Below are 19,750 nucleotides of genomic sequence, written 5' to 3' on the forward strand. Positions count from 1 at the left end.
TGCACGCGCCCAACCATAGCGTCTGTTGTTCGCTATTTGTTGTTGTTTCCTTCTTTATTGTCTCAGTTTGCATAGTGTTTTTGATTTAATTTCTTTTCAATCGTGATTATCTTTACTAAAGCAATTAGAATCACCATAAATGTACGCTTTTAATTTCTCACTTTTGTTTGTGGATATGTAGAATTTGCAAATTTCAGGTCAATTTTCACATTTCCATGCCACGTATGGCACATAAAATTAGCATTCGTTCAGATATGTAGGTGTATATGTTACATTTTGCCATGTTCAAAGCACACAGTTACTATAGACACGCATACAAGCGCCTTGATTATTTCACTAAACAATAATTTACCATACTAATTTAGTTAATTGTATTAAGTACTGTATAAAAATAAGCCTCGATATGATAATCTACGTGTTTCGCTCCCATTTACACTGCCATTGTTCGGTTCCTGCTATCCGAGAAATTTGTGATGCGTCGCATCGGTGAGAGTTTTTTGTATACGCACATTCGCAGGATGATTTGATATCGGCTCTAGAAACTTAAGCAAATATTCTTTGAATACTTTCGGTACGGAGAAATGTCAAGAATCCTTTTTCGCGCGCAAATTCTCCTCATGCGCCTGTAAAAGAATAGAAATTGTGGCTTTAGTTGAGCGCTTTTACTTACTTTTAGTAAAAAAAATATTGTATATTTCAGAATTAATTGTCATTATAACTCATTATAATATTACTTGCATTTTTATGAAGAAATTAAAAATTCGATTATGACAAAAAAAGCAAGAAAATATGAAAACTTTGGTTGCATCGAAGCTATAATACCCTTCACAGATAAAAAAAGTTTCCTGATTCGAATTGTATAGTTAAGATGGCAGCTATATTTGTCTGAACACCCCCAATGAAAGGAAGAAAGTGTTCAGTTTCTTCTTTTCATTGGGGGTGTTTTTTACGTGGCGGATTCTGAACCTAGCGCACAAACCTGGGGAGGGATGTTTCACCTTCTCACTTTAGCGCGCCTTCAAGCGGATGTTTTTTTGAGGATATAGGTTTCGGTTTCTTCAGCCCAACACTAAAGCTCCCAGAGGATACTTGAAAAAGACCGAAAGTCGTGAGCTGCATATGTATGTAAAAGAATCGTTTCTGGCCACTTCCAAGAAAATGGCGCTCAGAGAACTTTCCTCACTTGCGTGAATTTCTATACATGGCTCCATACTCCTGCGTTACGAGTTTTTGAGAGAAATGTTCTGCGGAAGATTTATGAATGGAACACTCCAGCTCTTAGAGTATTCAAAGCAGTACCCGCCGGGGAAGCAGAGGAAGAGGAAACCTCCACTCCGTTGGAATGGCCAGGTGGAGAATGACCTGGTTACAGTCGAAATCTCCAATTGGCGCCAAACAGCGAAAAGGAAGAACGACTGGCGTGTTGTTGTAAACTATAACTGCGTAAGCGGTGTCTAGGCCAATAAAGAAGAAGAAGAAGATTCTTCGGAGACTGTATTATTGCTTTAAACCATAATGCTTGCCAAATTTCATGAAGATACCTAGTCAAATGAAAGAGTTTTACATGGAAGCACTTGATTCCGATCGGTCAGTTTGTATAACAGCTATATGCTATAGTAATCCGTTCAGAACAATTTCTTCGGAGACTGTATTATTGCCTTAGACCATAATCCTTGCCAAATTTCGTAGTTCACGTACATATTTACAGACAGACAGATGGACAAGGCTAAATCGATATCGATAGATATATATTTTATAGGGTCTACGATGTTTCCTTTGAGTGTTACAAACATCGCATTAGCAAACTTAATTTACCCTGTTCAGGGTATAACATTCATAGATAAAATATCACTCGCCGATATTTCGAACTTTTCAAAATCGCAAATGTTCTTTTTACTTTTGTTTCGTATATAGCTATTAAATGACTTGAGAGGCTCTGCAATTACTTTCACAATTTTCTTCATAAATGTTTTAACCATAGTCATAAACCTTACCTTTTGTGCCACTGTTAGCAGATTGTCGAAAGTGCTGTTACCCGCCTGCTTTACCATGCCGTAGAATATCTTTGTTTTGCTTTCAGTCAGCAATTCAAATGGTGAACCGAACTCCACCGCACGCCCAGCATCCATGACCAACACCTTATCCGAGTCCATGACCGTGTGCAAACGATGCGCAATTGTGAGAACCGTGCAGTGTTTGAATTTACTTCTTATTGTCAATTGTATGAGTGCATCAGTCTGTGGATCCACATTTGCCGTTGCCTCGTCCAGCACAAGAATTTTATTTTCACGCAGTATAGCACGTGCCAGGCATACCAACTGTCGTTGACCGACACTGAAATTACCACCACCCTCTGAAATTTTACTCTGCAAGCCACTTGGCAACTCCGATACGACACCTTTCAATTTAACCTAAAAATATATATATTATGCGATTATAAAAACTCAAGTATGGCATGTACTTCATAAGTTTTGTCATACTTCATCAAGCGCCTCCCACAACTTGGCGTCAGAGTATTCGTCAAATGGATCGAGATTGTAACGCATTGTGCCCGAGAAGAGCACCGGTTCTTGTGGTATTATGGAGATTTTACTACGCAAGTCATGCAAACCCAAATCATTGGTATCTCTGGTGTCGATTATTATCGAACCATCATTGTATGACAAGCGGAACAGCGCATTGATGAGCGATGATTTGCCGGCGCCCGTGCGACCTACAATGCCAACCTTTTCGCAGGATTGTATTTCGAGATTTAGAGATTTCAACACACGTTCCGACTTTGGATCAGGGAAATACCGCAAACTGAGCTTATCAAATTTAATTTTACCATCTTCCGGCCATGTCTTCGGTGGTTTCTTACCAGGTCTACTCTCCAGTTCGCCTTCTGGTTCGATTTGATCGTATTCAACTACACGCTCAACACACGTCATATTGTTCTCCAACTCAGCTGACTGACGCATGCCCCACTGTACCATGCCGGTCAAGCCCATAGCTTGCGTTATGGCCAAGCCCACATCTCCGCTGTTCTTCGGTGAGAATACGAAAAAACTTAGTGCTGTGACAGCTATGTAGACGACACAGAAACAGTCGAGCCAGTAGCCAAAAGCACGAGCTGTGGTCAAAGACATGTAATAACCGGAACTGTGCATATCCTGATAATTATCAAATTCGGTTATTAGGGTTTTTTGAGCACCGAAGGCGCGTATTGTAGATAGGCCACTCAGTGAGGCGCCCAAGTGGGAGTAAATTGGTGAACGTGCTATATAAAGTGGAAGGAATAAGTAAAATTAATTAAAATATTATATAAAATGCGATATATTTTCTAATCAACTTACTGACTGCTTCCAGACGTTTCACATCCCTTGAGGTGTTCAAATAAAATGCACGTAGAAAATAAAATATTACGCAAAGCACAACTGTGATTAGCAAGTTCCACAAATTCACAACCGTTATTACAACCACAATGCCCGCACAGCCTAAAAAGATTTGTAGAACATCCATCAGCACCGATGGTAGAATTTCATCCACCTGACCCAAATCCTTTGAGAATCTATTCAATATACGGCCTGAGGGATTTGTGTGAAAGAAGTACATGGAGGCGCGTGTGAGACCGCGGAACATGGCATTGTGCAAGGCAATCGAAGAGCGTTTCGCCATTGTGAAGAAAAGCAAACTGCGACTTAGTGAGAAAATAACAGTCGCCAAAATAATGGCCGAGAATATGTAAATGTCAGTGGGATCCGTTTCATTATTTATGCGTACATCGCGACCGTAAAGACGACCGATTATGCGAGCGCCAAAATTTTTGGATTCTGTTTCTGTACTACCCTCATTTTTGTTTACCCTGCAAACAATGAGAAATCACCATTAATGTTTCTCTTATAAAATACAACTTGCAAGTTGAACTCACCAGTAAGATAGGAAGTAGTCACCGCCAGATCCTAGAACCTGCGCAGCCACGCAAAAGAACATAGTTACTGCGAAGAGTAAGTAACCGCCACTTGCGGTGAAGTATCTAGTATACAGTGACCAATCGATTTTACCCTCTTCCCGGTTCTCCTGCACCTGCGTAGGCGCTTCGCCTGCTGCTGACTCAGCTATGGAGCTCATGGACGAAATACTGTTCTGGCGTTGTCGGCTATTCTGACGTGACAGACTCTTCTTTTCAGCGTCGCCAGCAGCACCATCCGCATCGGCACTTAAATCGGGCGCCACCAACAATTTAGCAAAGTCCAGACCACTTCTGCGCATCGACTCATAAGTACCCACAGCACTCAGTTTACCCTTATCCATTATAACAATAATATCGGCCTGTTCCAGAAATTGCAGCTGATGTGTAACCAATATTACTATGTCTTCCCGCAGGAAACCGCGCATACATTGATCGAAAAGATGTCGACCGACATGCGTGTCCACCGCGCTTAATGGATCATCTAACAGATAAACGTCGGCTTTACGGTAGACTGCGCGCGCTAAGCTGATACGCGCTTTTTGACCGCCTGAAAGCGAGGTGCCGCGTTCACCCACTATAGTTTTGTCGCCAAAAGGTAGCAGCTCGAAATCGCGTTCCAGCGCGCACTTCTTTATTACCGTGCGATAACGGTTCTTGTCCATTGGTAAACCAAAAAGTATATTCTGACGGACGGTACCGGTGAATAACCAAGGTTCCTGAGAGGCGTACGAAAAGGTGCCTTGTACGTTGATGGAACCTGATTCGGCGGGTAGTTCGCCAAGTATGGCTTGTATTAAACTGAAAATGAGAAAATATAAATAAGAAAAAATTCCAAATGCGGTTGCGCCAGAAAGCCTGCAAACATTAACAGTGCATCACATAGTAACGCGCACTCACCTTGATTTGCCAGAGCCCACTGGCCCAATAACAGCCACCAGCGTACGTGGTTTCACCTTCAGTTCGATATTGTTCAATGTGTATTCCGACATAGAGCGATCCCATTTCGCCTTCAATTTATGTATCTCAATGCCCGGTATAACTTGCTTCTCCTCTGGATTAGTTTGTAATGGCTTTAGACCATTATTTAGTGTTAGCGTTTTTTCATTCTCTTCGATGATATACGTTTGCTTTATTGTTTTGTGTTCATGTTCGTTATCATCAGAGCGATCCTTCACTTTGGTCTCATCATACAGCAAATACTTTTCGATACGTTTTAGTGAAACCAATGTCTCGGCGAATTGCGAAATGGCCAAGGGGAAGTAGACAGTCATTGTGTTGCGCAATATATTATAGTAGGCCGTGATGACGAAAGCCTTCTCCGCGGTCAAGAGCTGACCGAGCAGAACATAACCCACCAAACTGGCAAAGACGGACACACGCGTCATGAACATGATGAACGACTGCAAAATACCACGTATGTAGTTGACGTTACGTATGGATTTCATTTCTTTGCGACGCGCATATTGCACCATCTTGCCGAAGGGCTTCTCCCACGCATACATCTTGATCACCTGTATGCCCGATATGATTTCGTTCATCATACGTACACGCTCATCGGTACACAGAGCTGTACGCAGCCGCAACACTGATGTCCTCTTGCCGAGATACGCTTGCAGCGGCAGGAAGAGCAACATAAAAGCAACGCCAAACAGCGAGGAGACGCCAATCTAAAATTGTATAAAAATAAGAACACATAAAAATTGACATGAGTCCAAGGACATGTGCAGTGTTATTGGCACGTCACCGTCAATTCACTTTTCACTTTTGATAGCGACATTCGGCCGCTTCATAAATCCGCTACTTTATCATACCCACCTCTCGGTACATAAGCAATGTTATTACTATTATCTCCACCGGTCCCAGCCATAAATAATGCATCTGTATGAGTGACGTATCCAGACGGCCCACATCGTTTGATAACAAATTCACTACCTGGCCGGTTGTGGTGCTGCCAAGCGCCGTCTTGCTCAAGCGCAGCGCCTTTCGATAAATCACGCTGCACAAGGCAACGCGCACCTTCATGCCCGTATGCAGCACGGCCATCATGTACGGATGCATGAACAGCACATTCAGCGCGCTGCACATTATCACACCCAGGGTGTACAGAACGCCTGTGTTGAGGCTCTCGTCGTTAGCCGGATTGGCATAGTAATTAACAAGGCCACCAAGAAACAGTGGCTGCGTAACACTGAAGAAATATAGAATTACATACATATATAAATAGTTAATTGGTTCAAGTTTAGCTTGTACTGACGGATGTACTATAGTCTGTGCATATAGGTATCATCCATATGAGGACAGTGCTTATTTATCAATGGTTAACTATGTAATAATCAGCTGACTTGTACAGGAAATGTTACTCACCGCAAGCCGATTTCTAGCAGGAATAATATTAAGCCCAGCAACGCGTAGCGCGCACCGAAAACGCGCAGCACCGCGTTCAGCAGTTTGGGTTCCTGGTGCTTTTGTCGTTTCTTATCGATCTCCGCTTCCCAAGCTACGCCCATCTTGTTTCCCAACGTAGCTGAAAACAAGGAGAGGCTTTTACAGACAAACATACCATACATACATATGTACATACAAGCGTTTAATGATTGATGCAGTTTTATATGTTGCACCGATTACATTTCATATTTATACGATACAACACAGTTAAGACGCGATCATTGCGTTAATTATTCATTGTTGTTTTATTATGTGCAACGCACCATAGAATATATTAATTTCATTTTCGAATTAATGCATTTTACCTAGCGGTAGCTGATTTTATGTGCAGGCAAGCATTGATATCAGCAGGGCTGGTGGATAAGTCGGCAACTTTTTGATTAAAAAAGAACTTGTTGATTGCCACAAAATATTATTTAAAGCGAAGCGGGAGCTCCAACCAAATTGAAATTCGTTCCATTGTTTCAAGTTTAGAAAAGTAATTTTTTTGGTAATGTCTAGTAGGCCCCCTATTTAATATACTACTGTGATCAAATTGAAAGGTGAATTTTGTCCATTTCATCTCCTGCAAAGTAATCCCCTCCTGCTGCAAATACATTTATGCCAACGAATTTTCCAGTCATCATAGCACTTGGAAAAATCCTCCGTCGTGATGGCCATCAGAGCCTTCTTCGATTCAGCTTTTATATCCTCAATTGAGTCAAAACGGTGTCCTCGGAGTGGTCATGTGAGTTTTCTGAATGGCCAGAAGTTACACGAAGGTAAATCAAGCGAATGCGGTGGTTGCAGCACGATATTAGTTAAAAATGTGGCGAAATGATCACGAATAAACAATGCAGATCGTTAAAGACATGCCTCGTTTTAGACGACCTTCGACCTAATCAACTGATGAAAATATTAAAAAAGTAAAGGATATGGTGCATGAAAATCGTCTGACAAGTGTTGGACAGATGACAAGTGAGCTTGACAACTCTCGCGAGTCCATTCGAATGATTTTGGTGGATATTTTGGGTATGAAACGCGTTCTTGCTCGACTCGTCGCGATAAAGCTGAATTTTTTTCAAAAAGAGTACCGTAAACAGGTCTCTTTGGACATGTTTGATCGTGCGAATTCCGACATTCATGGAGAGCATTATAACTTCCGATGAGACATGGGCTTATGAGTTTGACAAGCAAACAAGTCAAAAATCATTGCAATGGAAGGGAAAAACGGGCCGAAACCAAAAAAAAAAAACTCATTGCAAAGGAGGGGCTGAAACCAAAAAAAAAAACTCACCAAAGCCGGTCAAAAGTCAAGGTGATATTGTTTATTTCAATATTCGTGATTTGATGCGTCATGAATTTGTTCCGGAGAAACAGACGGTCAATAAGGAGTTCTATTTGGCCGTACTGAGGCGTTTGCGTGAGAACATCCGTCGAAAACGGCCGGAATTGTGGAAGAACAATTCTTGGATTTTACACGATGATAATGCACCATGCATTGAGCCACGATTGTGATCGAATTTAAAGCCAAAAATGCAATGAATAACATCGATCAATCACTGTATTCAGCAGATTTGGCTCCGTGTGAATTTTTCTTGTTCCTCAAGCTGAAATTGCCGCTCTGTGGAACACGTTTTCAGTCGATGGAAGAGATAAAAGAAATTTTACTGAAAGTCATCCCAAATAGTGCTTAAGAAAAGTGTTTCGAAGACTGGAAAACTCGTTGGCATAAGTGTACTACATCTGGTGGGGATTACTTTGAGAGCGGCAAAATAAATATTGATGAAAAATTAAATATTTTTATGTACAATTTCCGGGTACTTTTTTGTCACAATGTATATATGTATGTATATGTGTATGCGTTTTATGTACAATTTTCGGGAACTTTTTGTCACAATGTATATATGTATATTTATTTTTCGAAACTACGTAAAAAGTTATAAACGCAAGATCTATTAGAGCGGTGTATATACATATGTATATTTTGTCTGCGATGGATGATAAATAGGTTACGTGGATATATGTACATCTACATTTATGAAGATAAGATTTTGGATTCTACTTGGACTCCTATTTAATAAACATTTACTACTCGTAATTAATTTTACTAGTTTCAATAGTTCCATTTGGGCATTAACATTTCCTGGAGCTAAAGATTCTGCTTGAAACTAAGTGAATAAACACACTTGTTATGACTGAAGCACTGAAGATTATGATATAATATTAGCCTTTAATATTTTATAAACAAACGATATATACCATATATATATATCTACATATGTATATATGTATGTTATGTTATAAAAGTTATAAACGCAAGTGCTATGTTGAATTGCTAATATGCGATGGGTGACAAAAGGCTACTAAAGTGGTTATGTGTGAGTACATAGATAAGATATTTTATTATCATTGAATCTTGCCACATGTTTGAACTTGTGAAAGTTTTTTCTGTAAATAAATGATTGCGTTTTAACTGTCAGTCAAATGCAAAAACTTTTTTATACAGGTCTTCGATAAAGCAACTGTCGGGATTATCAGTATTAAAAAGCCAAATGAACTAGAAGTGAGGGTGGAGATCTAAACATATTGACATATTGTCTGATCAAAACCGATTAATTGCAGTATCAGATATGGATAATTTATAAGTACAAAAGAAGCTCTTTGAGTTGATATTTAACATTCTTGAATGCACATTTAGTGAGCTCAAGGCTAGTGTCGTCGCCTAGCTATCAGAAAAGGCAGTCACTTCTCTGAAGAAGGCTGCACTCAAGCACAATAGATTGACCGCTTACCTTAATGGCAGCAACCTCGGTTTCAAAAACGCTGAAGTACATATGACACTGAATCATATTTCCCGATAATACACGCCTTCAGCAACCTTCAGCGCATTATTGCTCCTCTGCTCAACGGCTTCTACCCACCGACTAACTAATTTTGATACACATTTCTAAAATTCGAGATCTAATCGATATGTCGCTTGCAAAACCGAAAAAATGATGAATGAATGAATAGTGATATATTACAACTATAACAAACACAAATTATAAGAAGATTTTCCAAATATTCAGTTAAACCAAAGTTCGAGCCAAATTATGTTCAGCAATGAGGCACATTTTGCGCAAGACTTAGACTTTGTCCTGTAGGCATATGTAAAGTCTGAAGTCTATGCGGACAATCCCGCTTTTATTTAGGCCTTGGAGCAAAACATCACGCGTGTCATTCGTCAGTTACTAGACAAAATGCTCGAACGAGTCATCGAAAATTGGATTCAACGGATGGACTATCTGAGACGTAGCCGCACCCAACATTTGAAAGCGATCTTCAAAAAATAAATGCCAAAGAATGCTTTTTCGAATGATAATAAACACTCCCCATTAAATTTAAAGATTCTGTGTTTTTTCTTTAAAAAAAAGTAGCGAACCTCGAAATGGATCACCCTTTATTTAAGGGGCTATACCAGTGTGACACTTTAAAAAAAAAATTTTTTTTTGCTTTTTCGATAGTTTATATATTCAAAAATATCCTGTGAAATCGGCAAGGTCGTATCTTGAATAGTTTTTGAACGGCAGCGTTCTAAACGGCGACCGCTCAGGCGTGCAAACATAAGTACATACATATGTATATAAGGGAAACTTTAAACGCGTTTTTCTCGAAACGACATTTTTCAAAATTGCTGACATCATAACGCAACGAGAAATTGACCGATCGACTTCAAATTAAAGCTGGGTATAGTTGAATACATTTGCTATACAATGGACTACGATCATTTTTTTGATTGGTTGATTGTCAATTTGGCATTAAAAAAATTACAATTTTTTTCGTAAAAAAAAAAACGATTTTTTTTTCTAAATTACGCCATTTTCTTAATTTTTGATATTTTTCAAAGATCGTAGTTCATTGTATAGAAAATATGTATATTTATTTAAGTTTAATAAACATTTTGAATTTTTTTGGTATCAGCTACTCACGCAGTTGAGGCACTTTTTTTTCGGCACTTCCGCAGACAGCACATAATCCGTTATTTTTCAAAATTTTTGTAAAAAAAAAATTTTAATATAGCTAAAACTATACTTTATTACGTCCATAGAACGTCGAAACATTCAATCTAATACTTTCTTTAAAAAAATTCACGAAAATCGCCTAATTTTTCATGCGTCACACTGGTATAGCCCCTTAAGCAAATATTTCATTAAACCTTATATCAAGCGCGGAATGGTATGCAGGCAAAACAAAGGGAATAACATACAAATACAACCGCATGTCTGGGTATATATGAGCGCTTATGTTAGTTTAATTGACAGCTTGCCTTTAACGCTGCAGGCAACTAGTGTCCACCATAGCATGTATGTTTAACTATTCATAAATGGAAACTAGCCAATATGCTTAATGCAGAATTAAATACATATGTATATGTGTGTGTGTTCAAATTGGGCAAATCCTAATCGATAATTCGAATGCAAAGAAAGTTGTAATTCTAAACCAATACCAAACATATGCTGATGAACATGTTGCCATATGTACTTACATACATAAGTACTCGCATGTATGTATCTACTATAATTTGCTTACTAAATTAGCGCCGCGTCAATTTACAAGCACACAATCGGTTATAAAGTATACTTGTATATACATACATATTTATACACAGAGTGCCGGTATAAAGCTTTAGCGACAATATTTGCGAGTGCGCATTTGCCGTAGCGGCATTGAAATTTCTCCCGTCCACTAACGATTGAACTGCTAAGTTGTTGTGAACACGCGTGTGAGTCAAGTAAGTGTTGATGTTTACTATTTGACTTATTAATGTGTATGGTGCGCTACAAATAATCAGCACATAAACATTTGGGCACATATGCGCCTATCTATGAACCTACATACATGCATACTTATAAGTACGCACGAACATTTGGCACGGCGGATTTTGAGTAACAATGAGCGTCAGCGCTGCACTAACAAAGTCTTGGCGCTTGGCGGGCAAACTTCAAAGTTGAGAGAAAATTTGTGGAACTATTAAAGCGCGTTTTTTGCTTGCGAACGCTTGAGCAAAGATAATAAAGTACCTGGTTATGTTTTTCACTAATAAGTAAATCATAAAGCAAACAATTAAAGTATCTTACGTGAGAAGTAATGGATACTAATTGACACTGATGCTCCAGTGACTTTTGGGGGATTTTGGAAGAATATTTGTTTGTAAAAATCGTGATTCTGAGTTGTTATGGCTTCAATAATTATATGCTAATACTTTCGAAACCGAAATTATGTTTATTATGCTATCGAATGACAGGGTAGAAAACTAGAGACAACCACAAATTTCTCTGCTGTTAAGAGGTTAGGATATACAGTAAGCATTTTCAAAAAAACGATTTTTTTTTAGAAACCATCACTGTCAAAATATTCCATTTTGCTAATTCCTCCAATTAATTACTAGTTTACTTTAACGAATTTTGTTTGGTTTTTTAATTTCAGAGTATTCAGTTCAGAGATATAGTGGTCACCACAATACGTCTTTTTTGAGAGGAGCTTCCGGAGATCAGCTGTAATTTTTTTTCCAAATAAATATTTTTACTAACACTAAATCTAATAAAAATACAGTTAAAAGCTATCATAATATGTGTACAAATTTTTGGAAAAATAAATTTAAAAGTTTTCTCATAAAAAATTATGGAAAACTCGCTTTTTCGGCTTTCTAACTGTATATAACCGCTTAAGGAGCCAAATTAGTCGAAGAAGGTACTGGTACGAGCTTCAACCTCTTTTGGTACGAATCTGTCGGTGACTTATTTTATATCAACTAAATTTAATGCGAGTATGTATGTATGTTCATGGGCCCAAAAAGAAAATACCAAAACTGGTAAAATTTTGAGCTACCGATAAGAATTGGAAATATCCTATGATAAATAAAAAACGTTCAACGAGTCACTATCCAACAACCCTCGTACATTTAAGTGCATGAAATGCTTACATTTAAATTGTAGATCACATGAATACTACCAGAGCAAAGCGGCTGTATGCTTTGCCATTAAATACCACTTTGGAAAAAAATAAAAACTCAAAGCTAATATTCCATTATAAAGAAGCAATTAATACTTTGTCCATTAAATGGTAAGGCAAAACGTTTCGGTTAACAAAACTCGAGCTTACTTTGATGAATTTGTACATATGTATGTGTTATGTGTCTAAGTATGTTTGTATGTATTTATAGAAACACCAAAGCATTTGTCATAGTAGTATCAGTTGCATTATTTACATATATTTACTCAGCTGATTTTCGGTGGTACCTATTTGAAGACAAATTTCAAGTGTTTGGCATAATATCATATTTTGACTCCTCCATGTGCCGGTAATAAATTACATTGCCGGCATTATTTCTCAGGAATCTGACATATATATTTACATACATATTAAATACATATTTATTTATGTACACTTAATAATATATATTTTTATTCAAAACATGTCGAATGACATATTTGCATGAGTGGGGTTCCTTATTTACATACAAAAGGCTTACAATACCATACAAACATGCCCATTAGGAAAATAAACCGTATAATTAAACCGCCTAGTAATCTCTCAACCAAAAAGTGGTCAATAATTGACATTTTCATTTCAAACTCACTTTTTGGCGGTTTCAAGGGCAACAAGACAGGCTGATACTGCCGTTCTTTCAAATTTATTTCGAGTTCATATATGTATGTATCTATAGGATTTTTCAATAGGGCACTAAAAAAGTAGACCGATAGGGACAGCAAACGACGTCATATTTTTCCCCGCTCTTTTGACATTTCTCTTCAGTAAGTTTTGCCATTTCATCATGGAAAGATTACTACTGAAATTTGAAGTCAGTGGTTTATGATTTTACGATAAGTTATGACGAGTTGTGAGCCCTCTAAATAATATACTATACACTTTTATTATTATATAAAACTTGAATAATGCACCAAGCAAAAAATACACCGGTTTACTTAGCGTTTGCCTTACTCATTACAAGAATTGCTCTATTTCCTCCTGGGTATTTGTAATGGTTCGAAAATACGTAATTCTCTATTTGTGTACAAAAAATGCACTAAAATAAAAATCAGTTAAATAATACGATAACCTCCCATACGAAGTTTAGCCGACAGTTTCTTTTATACATACAAATATAGGAGTTTATTTATGGCTTTATGGCTACTTCATGACTTTATTATTATCCCACATTTCATAGTACTGTTTAATTTAATTATTCACATTGCACTTGAGATAGTTTAATAAAGCAATAAGTACATACAATACAAATATACCGTTTATGATGATTTACCTGATCTGTGACTGTTTAAAGCTCTAAAAAGATCACGTTCATCCAAAGTCTTTTTGCGGCCCTTGAAGAAGACAGGCATCGTAAAGCTACAATGAAATACATTAAACATTTATTAATGTAAATTTATTTATCATAAATTATCTTGGTTTGTCTACTTATAATAATGACGGTAATAGTCGTGAAGTGCTACGGAGTAGTAATGATAAGATAAATTAATTATAGCTGCAATTAAAGCTTGAGTGTATTTGCTCTTTCGTTAGTTCATCTGTTATCTGAGAAAGTTGATGGGTTTTATCTCTCAAAAATGTCGACTTTAGTAATAAATTTTCCGAATAAACGAAAAAGATTCGTATTTTCCAAACACACTCAATAACTGTTAACATCGAACCACATTTTAGAAAGAACTTCAACGGGACAAGATCACAAGATAAACCCTACTTCATTCATTTCAATATAGAGACAAGAGTAAATACAAGTGATCGGTTATTATAAAATACATGCTAACGATCAGCACGACCATAGCTTATATACCTGAATATTCGTTCAATTAATTGATTCTTAATTTAGAAGTAAAAGAAATAAGCGCATTTTTCCGATGAATTCAAAATTTGGTATTCATAAGTGCTCTCTATCGCCTCTAACTAACTCATAAGACTTGTCTAGGTAACCTTGTTACAAGCATATTCGAATTTTCCAAGACTTATTCTGACTGATCGGTGGATTTGCCGTTCGTTTATTTTTTAATTTCATACCACTGAAAGTTTTTAGTTGATTAGCACATGGCGGATTTAGTTAGCCCGTATTCAACGGATCAGACACTAAAGCGGCTCCAGTTCTTATCAGGATGGAGTCGTTATCCCACTTGGAATGCCGAGTAGGATAGTATGTACTAGGACGAAACTAGTGAAAATTATCTTCTAAATGCTTAACATTTTTTAAGGTTAGCTGGTCTAAAATACGACGTTTTTTTAACTTTAAGTCGACAAAAATACACCATCATCCCGCTTATCTCACTTAGTCTTTTGATAAAGAACCAACTAGGCACTAATCGAAAGGACTGTTGATTAAATCTAAACACTCGAAATGACCCATCAGACATGTGGTAAATTATCATATACCGCGTAAGAGTTGAAAAACAATTACTTCGAGAGAAGTTTCTACACTAAATACATCCCTTTTATGTATATTTATATCGTGGACAGGGTATATTAAGTTTTCCACGATGTTTGTAACACCGAAAAGGAAAAGTCGGAGATCTTACAAAGTATATACATATTTAAATAATCAGCATTATAAGCTGTGTCGATTTATCCATGTGCATCTGTATGTACATATCCGATATTTTTAAAATATCGTTCTGAAAATTTGCACACGTCCTTTTCTCCCCAAGGAACTGCTCATTTATCGGAACCGTCGATATCGGACCACTATAGCATATAGCTGGAACACAAAATGAACGATCGGAATCAATCGCGATTTTCACGAAATTCGGCAAGGATTATTGTCTAAGGCAATCATGGAATCTCCGAAGAAATTGTTCAGATCGGACATATAAAGCATATAGTTATCAAACAAGCTGAACGATCGAAATCAAATTCTTGTGCGGTGTCTTTTGTGTATGTGTAAGGTATAAAATATGTACTAATTAAGGCGATGACTTAGCAAAACCGTCTAATTACGCACTGCTAAGATTATGCGATTATGTAGATGTACCTATACCTGTGTACAGGTGTGCTGTAAAAGCAAATAAGTCATAAATCCTCTAAAAAAATGTGTTAACAAAAATAATGATTAGCAATGATATGCAATTCACAAAGATGTCGAATGTTTTATCAGCTCCCGGTTTTTCAAATCTGTACATTTTCGCCGTTTTATAATGTTGTTGTCAAAAAATACGTGTGAGTATTATCGCCAGATAATGTCTTTGATAAGCACTGAACTTAAAGGCTTTACCATATGTTCACAAACGTTTACGTAAGTAAGTAAGTGTGCATGCAATCGATAACGGTTTCCCACTCAGAAAATTTACCCACGTTCAAAGTCCATAGTACTTAATTAATAAATGGAAGATTTTTATTTTATAGATATTATTTAATAAATTTAACATTTCTTTAATTGTTGTTTGCCAATTTTGAAGATAATATTTATTTTTGGAACGATTATGTAATAAAAAAATTTCCCATATTTATAATTAATTGTTTATCCTTTATTGTTAAGCCGATTAACAGTGGTAGTTGTATATCTTCTAGCGACTGTCCCAAGAAAGGCGAAACTCCTGACATGAATTTGTTAGGAAAAAAATTATCGAGATTCTCATAGGGTGATTTGTGTTATATTCGGATTTCTCATAAGAAATGTGATTGATATAGCTATCATTCCAATCATCGAAGAACTTCATTCAACTTATTAGTATGTAATTTAGAAATAATTAATTTTTACATACATAAGTATGTAATTATGTATGTAACTATTTACATTTGTAGCTAAAGTAGGCAAGAGAAGTCACGTAGCTAACTAGCTGCATATACCGGGTTTTCCAATAGGGATGAAATGATTTTTAAGTGCCGTTTTCGCAATTTTTAGTATATCATGATCTGTAATTTACTTTCATTGTATTTAGTAATGTTTACAATTTCATCGTGGAAAGATATATGCAAGAACGACGTTTACAACCTACACAATTTTATTATCAAAACAATCATTCTCCAATTGCAACTTTTCGTGCGGTTTTACCATTTCGACCTGTGCTCACTATTCATCGAATTGTTGAAAATTTCGAGCGTACATTTTCCTCACATAATGTTCAAGTGCCAATAAGATAAAGAACCGCTCGACGTAATGAAAATATTGCTGCCGTTCAAGCTAGTGTTGCTGAAGATCACAATTTGGCGATTCCAAGACCAAGCTCTCAAGAATTGCAATTGTCCCAAACTACAACCTGGCAGATTTGTAGTAAAGATTTAGTCTTGCATCCGTATAAAATTGTTCTCACTCAAGAACTGAAGCCATTGAACCACCGGATATGTCGTAAATTTGCTGTTTTTGCCTTGGAACAACTTGAAAACGATAAGGATTTTTTTAAGAAAATCATATTTCCGATGACGCTCAGTTTCATCAAAGTGGTGCGGTAAATGGTTGATTCTGGTGCGAAGAAAATTCACAAATTATTCATGAACAACCATCTCATTCACCTAAATTGATAGTTTGGTGTGGTTTTTGGTCTGGTGGAATCATCGGTCCGCTCTTCTTTCGAAATGAATATATGTATGTAAGTATAAATGAGTATAGATCGATGATAACCAACTTTTTATGGCCGCAATTGGAAGAAGTTGATCTTAACAACATCTTTTTCCATCAAGACGGGGCTTCGTGCCACACAGCACGTGCAACAACCAAACTATTGCGAGAAAAGTTTGCAGATTCGATTATTTCAAGAAATTGTGATCTCCAAGAAGTTGTGATTTAACACCATTCGACTACTTCTTGTGAGGTTATTTGAAGTCATTGGTCTTTAGCAATAAACCAAGCTGTCTTCAAGCTTTAGAAGTCAATATTGAACGTGCTATTCATAACAAGACTTGATTTAGTGGAAAAAGTACTCGAAAAATTGGTTCATCGACTTCGTTCCTGCAAAAGAAGTCGTGGAGGCCATTTGAATGATGTTATATTCAGAACTTAATTGTATCGATTCTACTTCACAGTTAATAAAAAAAACATTTGAATTTCCTTAACAATAAGCCTGTTTTTTTTTGAAAAGGAAATCATATCACTCTTATTGGCAAACCCTTTACCATATACCATATTCTAAAATTGAATAATTCACATTTATCGTTTAGTATAATAAATATGTACATATCTATGTATGTAAGTAAGTACGTGCAATGTTCATGCTATAATTCAACACTTACCAGAACATGAGCACTGAGAGTGGATTGGCACGTTCGCGCGGATTCTGCGGCAACTCATCCGCCTTAAACGACTGCATGGCGGCTTAGTTGTTTGTCTTCGAGTGTTGTCAAATTGGCAGTGATTGCTTGACACTTGGATGTTTTATTAAATTCACAACACTTCAACCTTAACTGCAAATTGAGAGTGAAGATAAAAAAATGTATTCCAAATGTGATAAGTAAGCTTATTCACTCTTATATTTATTTGCATGTGAGAAATGTATGCGTGACCACTGGCATTACAGCCAAAACTACTAATAAAATATTGCTTTAAAATGCACAAACACCAATTTTAGTTTTGAACACACTTTTTCGTCACACTTATAAGGTTTGTTTAAAAAAAAATACTTTTTATGAAAAAAATGTTTTAATTTTTCTTTTATAAAATTTATGAAAAAAATGTTTTATTTTTTTTTAATAAAATTTATGAAACAATTTTTTATTTTTTTTTTAATAAAATTTATGAAAAAAATTTATTTTTATTAAACAATTCTTTTTATAAAAAAAAACAATTTTTATAAAAAAAGAATAATTTTTATTAAACAATTATTTTTATAAAAAAAAACAATTTTTATAAAAAAAGAATAATTTTTATTAAACAATTCTTTTTATAAAAAAAAATAATTTTTATAAAAAAAAAATAATTTTTATAAAAAAAAAATAATATTTATAAAAAAAAAACACTTTTTATGAAAAAATTTTATTTTTCTAAAAAAAATACGTTTCCCCTTTAATATCAAATACAAATTAAACATATTTTTTTGAGAACTTCTTTAGTGCAGCACTTATTTTGTCACAATTTGAAAAAAATTTTGTATTGTCAGCACACCAGATCACGTCTAACTTGTCTCTAGATATATGTAGCAAAGATATTTATTATAATGCGTAGAATTACAAGTAACTTTTTCGTTTAAAAAATCTCGTTTGCAAGGTAGTATGAAACCAGATTAGCACATTACATATGTACAAATTAGATTTTTATTAAAAATGCAGCACTGACTGTAAATAAAAACATTGTTAACAATATATTATACAACTTTATTTCGCTGTTTTCGGCACTTTCTTATGCAACTTTTGCGTGTCTTTTAGATTCCAGGTACTTTTTTGTCATTTATCTTAGTTTTTATTGTTTCAGAACCTTGTAAGTACGTGTACTCAATCAAAATGTATTTGGAACACGCTGCGTTGACTGAATAATTTACTTTTTTCATTGAGATTTTGTAAAAGAGTGAAGTTAAAAAACACAACAACAAGATAATTTTATTCTTTCACCAGCACATAATGCTTTTTGTCTTACAATGTGCATATAAAACAGCGTCCACCGAAAATTCACTGCACTTTAATAACACCTTGATGCCGAAAATAAAATATACGCTTTACTACCAATGCGCGTGCTGCCACTATTTAGAACCTCCTGCCAATAGTAAGAGCGCTCCGCACATTCTAACCGTTCGCGCAAGACTCTTACTGAAGAGTAGACGCGCCGCACTTTTATACCGGCCGGTGCGCGCTCTTATCACAAGTGCAAGATCATTGATTCGTTGAATTTCGGAGCATTCACTCACAGCCGAGTCTCTTGGTTGCGATTTTGTTTTGTTTACGAGAGGATTGCTGAAAAGCTTTTATTTTATTTTTTAGAATGACTCGATGTTTTTTTGCTAATATCAATAGTCATATTAGTATCTCAATATGCATGCTTAGTCAGCACTTTTATGGTGCTTGTCGGAGTTATTATGTAAGCGATTGCGCTAATACGCTTGTTACAGCGTCAGTGCCACGCGCATGACAACTCTCTTAATTCTGGCTTTTAACGTTTTCTCTGCGAAAATTCACAGCTTTAAGAATGACAATTACAAAATTTTTGAGTTAAAGGTGTAAGCACGGTGCCGTTTTGTTCCGTTTGGAGCAAATTTGGTAATTTATTTTTTCTCTTATCCAATAAATGTACAGAAGTTTTTCATTATCGCTACAATCATATTCCGTGGTAGCGGTGCTAAATATTCTAACGACTGTTCTCCAATTTATCGAATCTCAAGTTCGCATGTTGAGGCTGTGTAAAGGAGACTTTCAGAACTATTCCAACATAGAATTTTCTAGGGAAAGAGTGGGTTTCATAAAGAATGG

General features: G+C 36.2%; 1 protein-coding gene across 1 annotated transcript; it reads right to left on the bottom strand.

The window, feature by feature from the left end:
• Nucleotides 1–77: 77 nt before the first annotated feature.
• Nucleotides 78–19,077, bottom strand: LOC126767144 (probable multidrug resistance-associated protein lethal(2)03659). Its single transcript, XM_050484739.1, has 11 exons — nucleotides 18,924–19,077; nucleotides 17,588–17,758; nucleotides 13,680–13,765; nucleotides 6,317–6,476; nucleotides 5,768–6,140; nucleotides 4,850–5,619; nucleotides 3,911–4,750; nucleotides 3,336–3,844; nucleotides 2,481–3,259; nucleotides 1,995–2,411; nucleotides 78–623 (listed from the first exon to the last, which is right to left on the bottom strand). Exons 2-11 carry the CDS (start codon nucleotides 17,662–17,664, stop codon nucleotides 585–587), a joined length of 4,050 nt encoding a protein of 1,349 aa, XP_050340696.1. The 5' UTR covers nucleotides 17,665–17,758; nucleotides 18,924–19,077; the 3' UTR covers nucleotides 78–584.
• Between the last annotated feature and the right edge of the window lie 673 nt (nucleotides 19,078–19,750).

This window comes from Bactrocera neohumeralis, chromosome 2 (genome assembly GCF_024586455.1).
Source record: "Bactrocera neohumeralis isolate Rockhampton chromosome 2, APGP_CSIRO_Bneo_wtdbg2-racon-allhic-juicebox.fasta_v2, whole genome shotgun sequence".
Classification (NCBI taxonomy): domain Eukaryota; kingdom Metazoa; phylum Arthropoda; class Insecta; order Diptera; family Tephritidae; genus Bactrocera; species Bactrocera neohumeralis.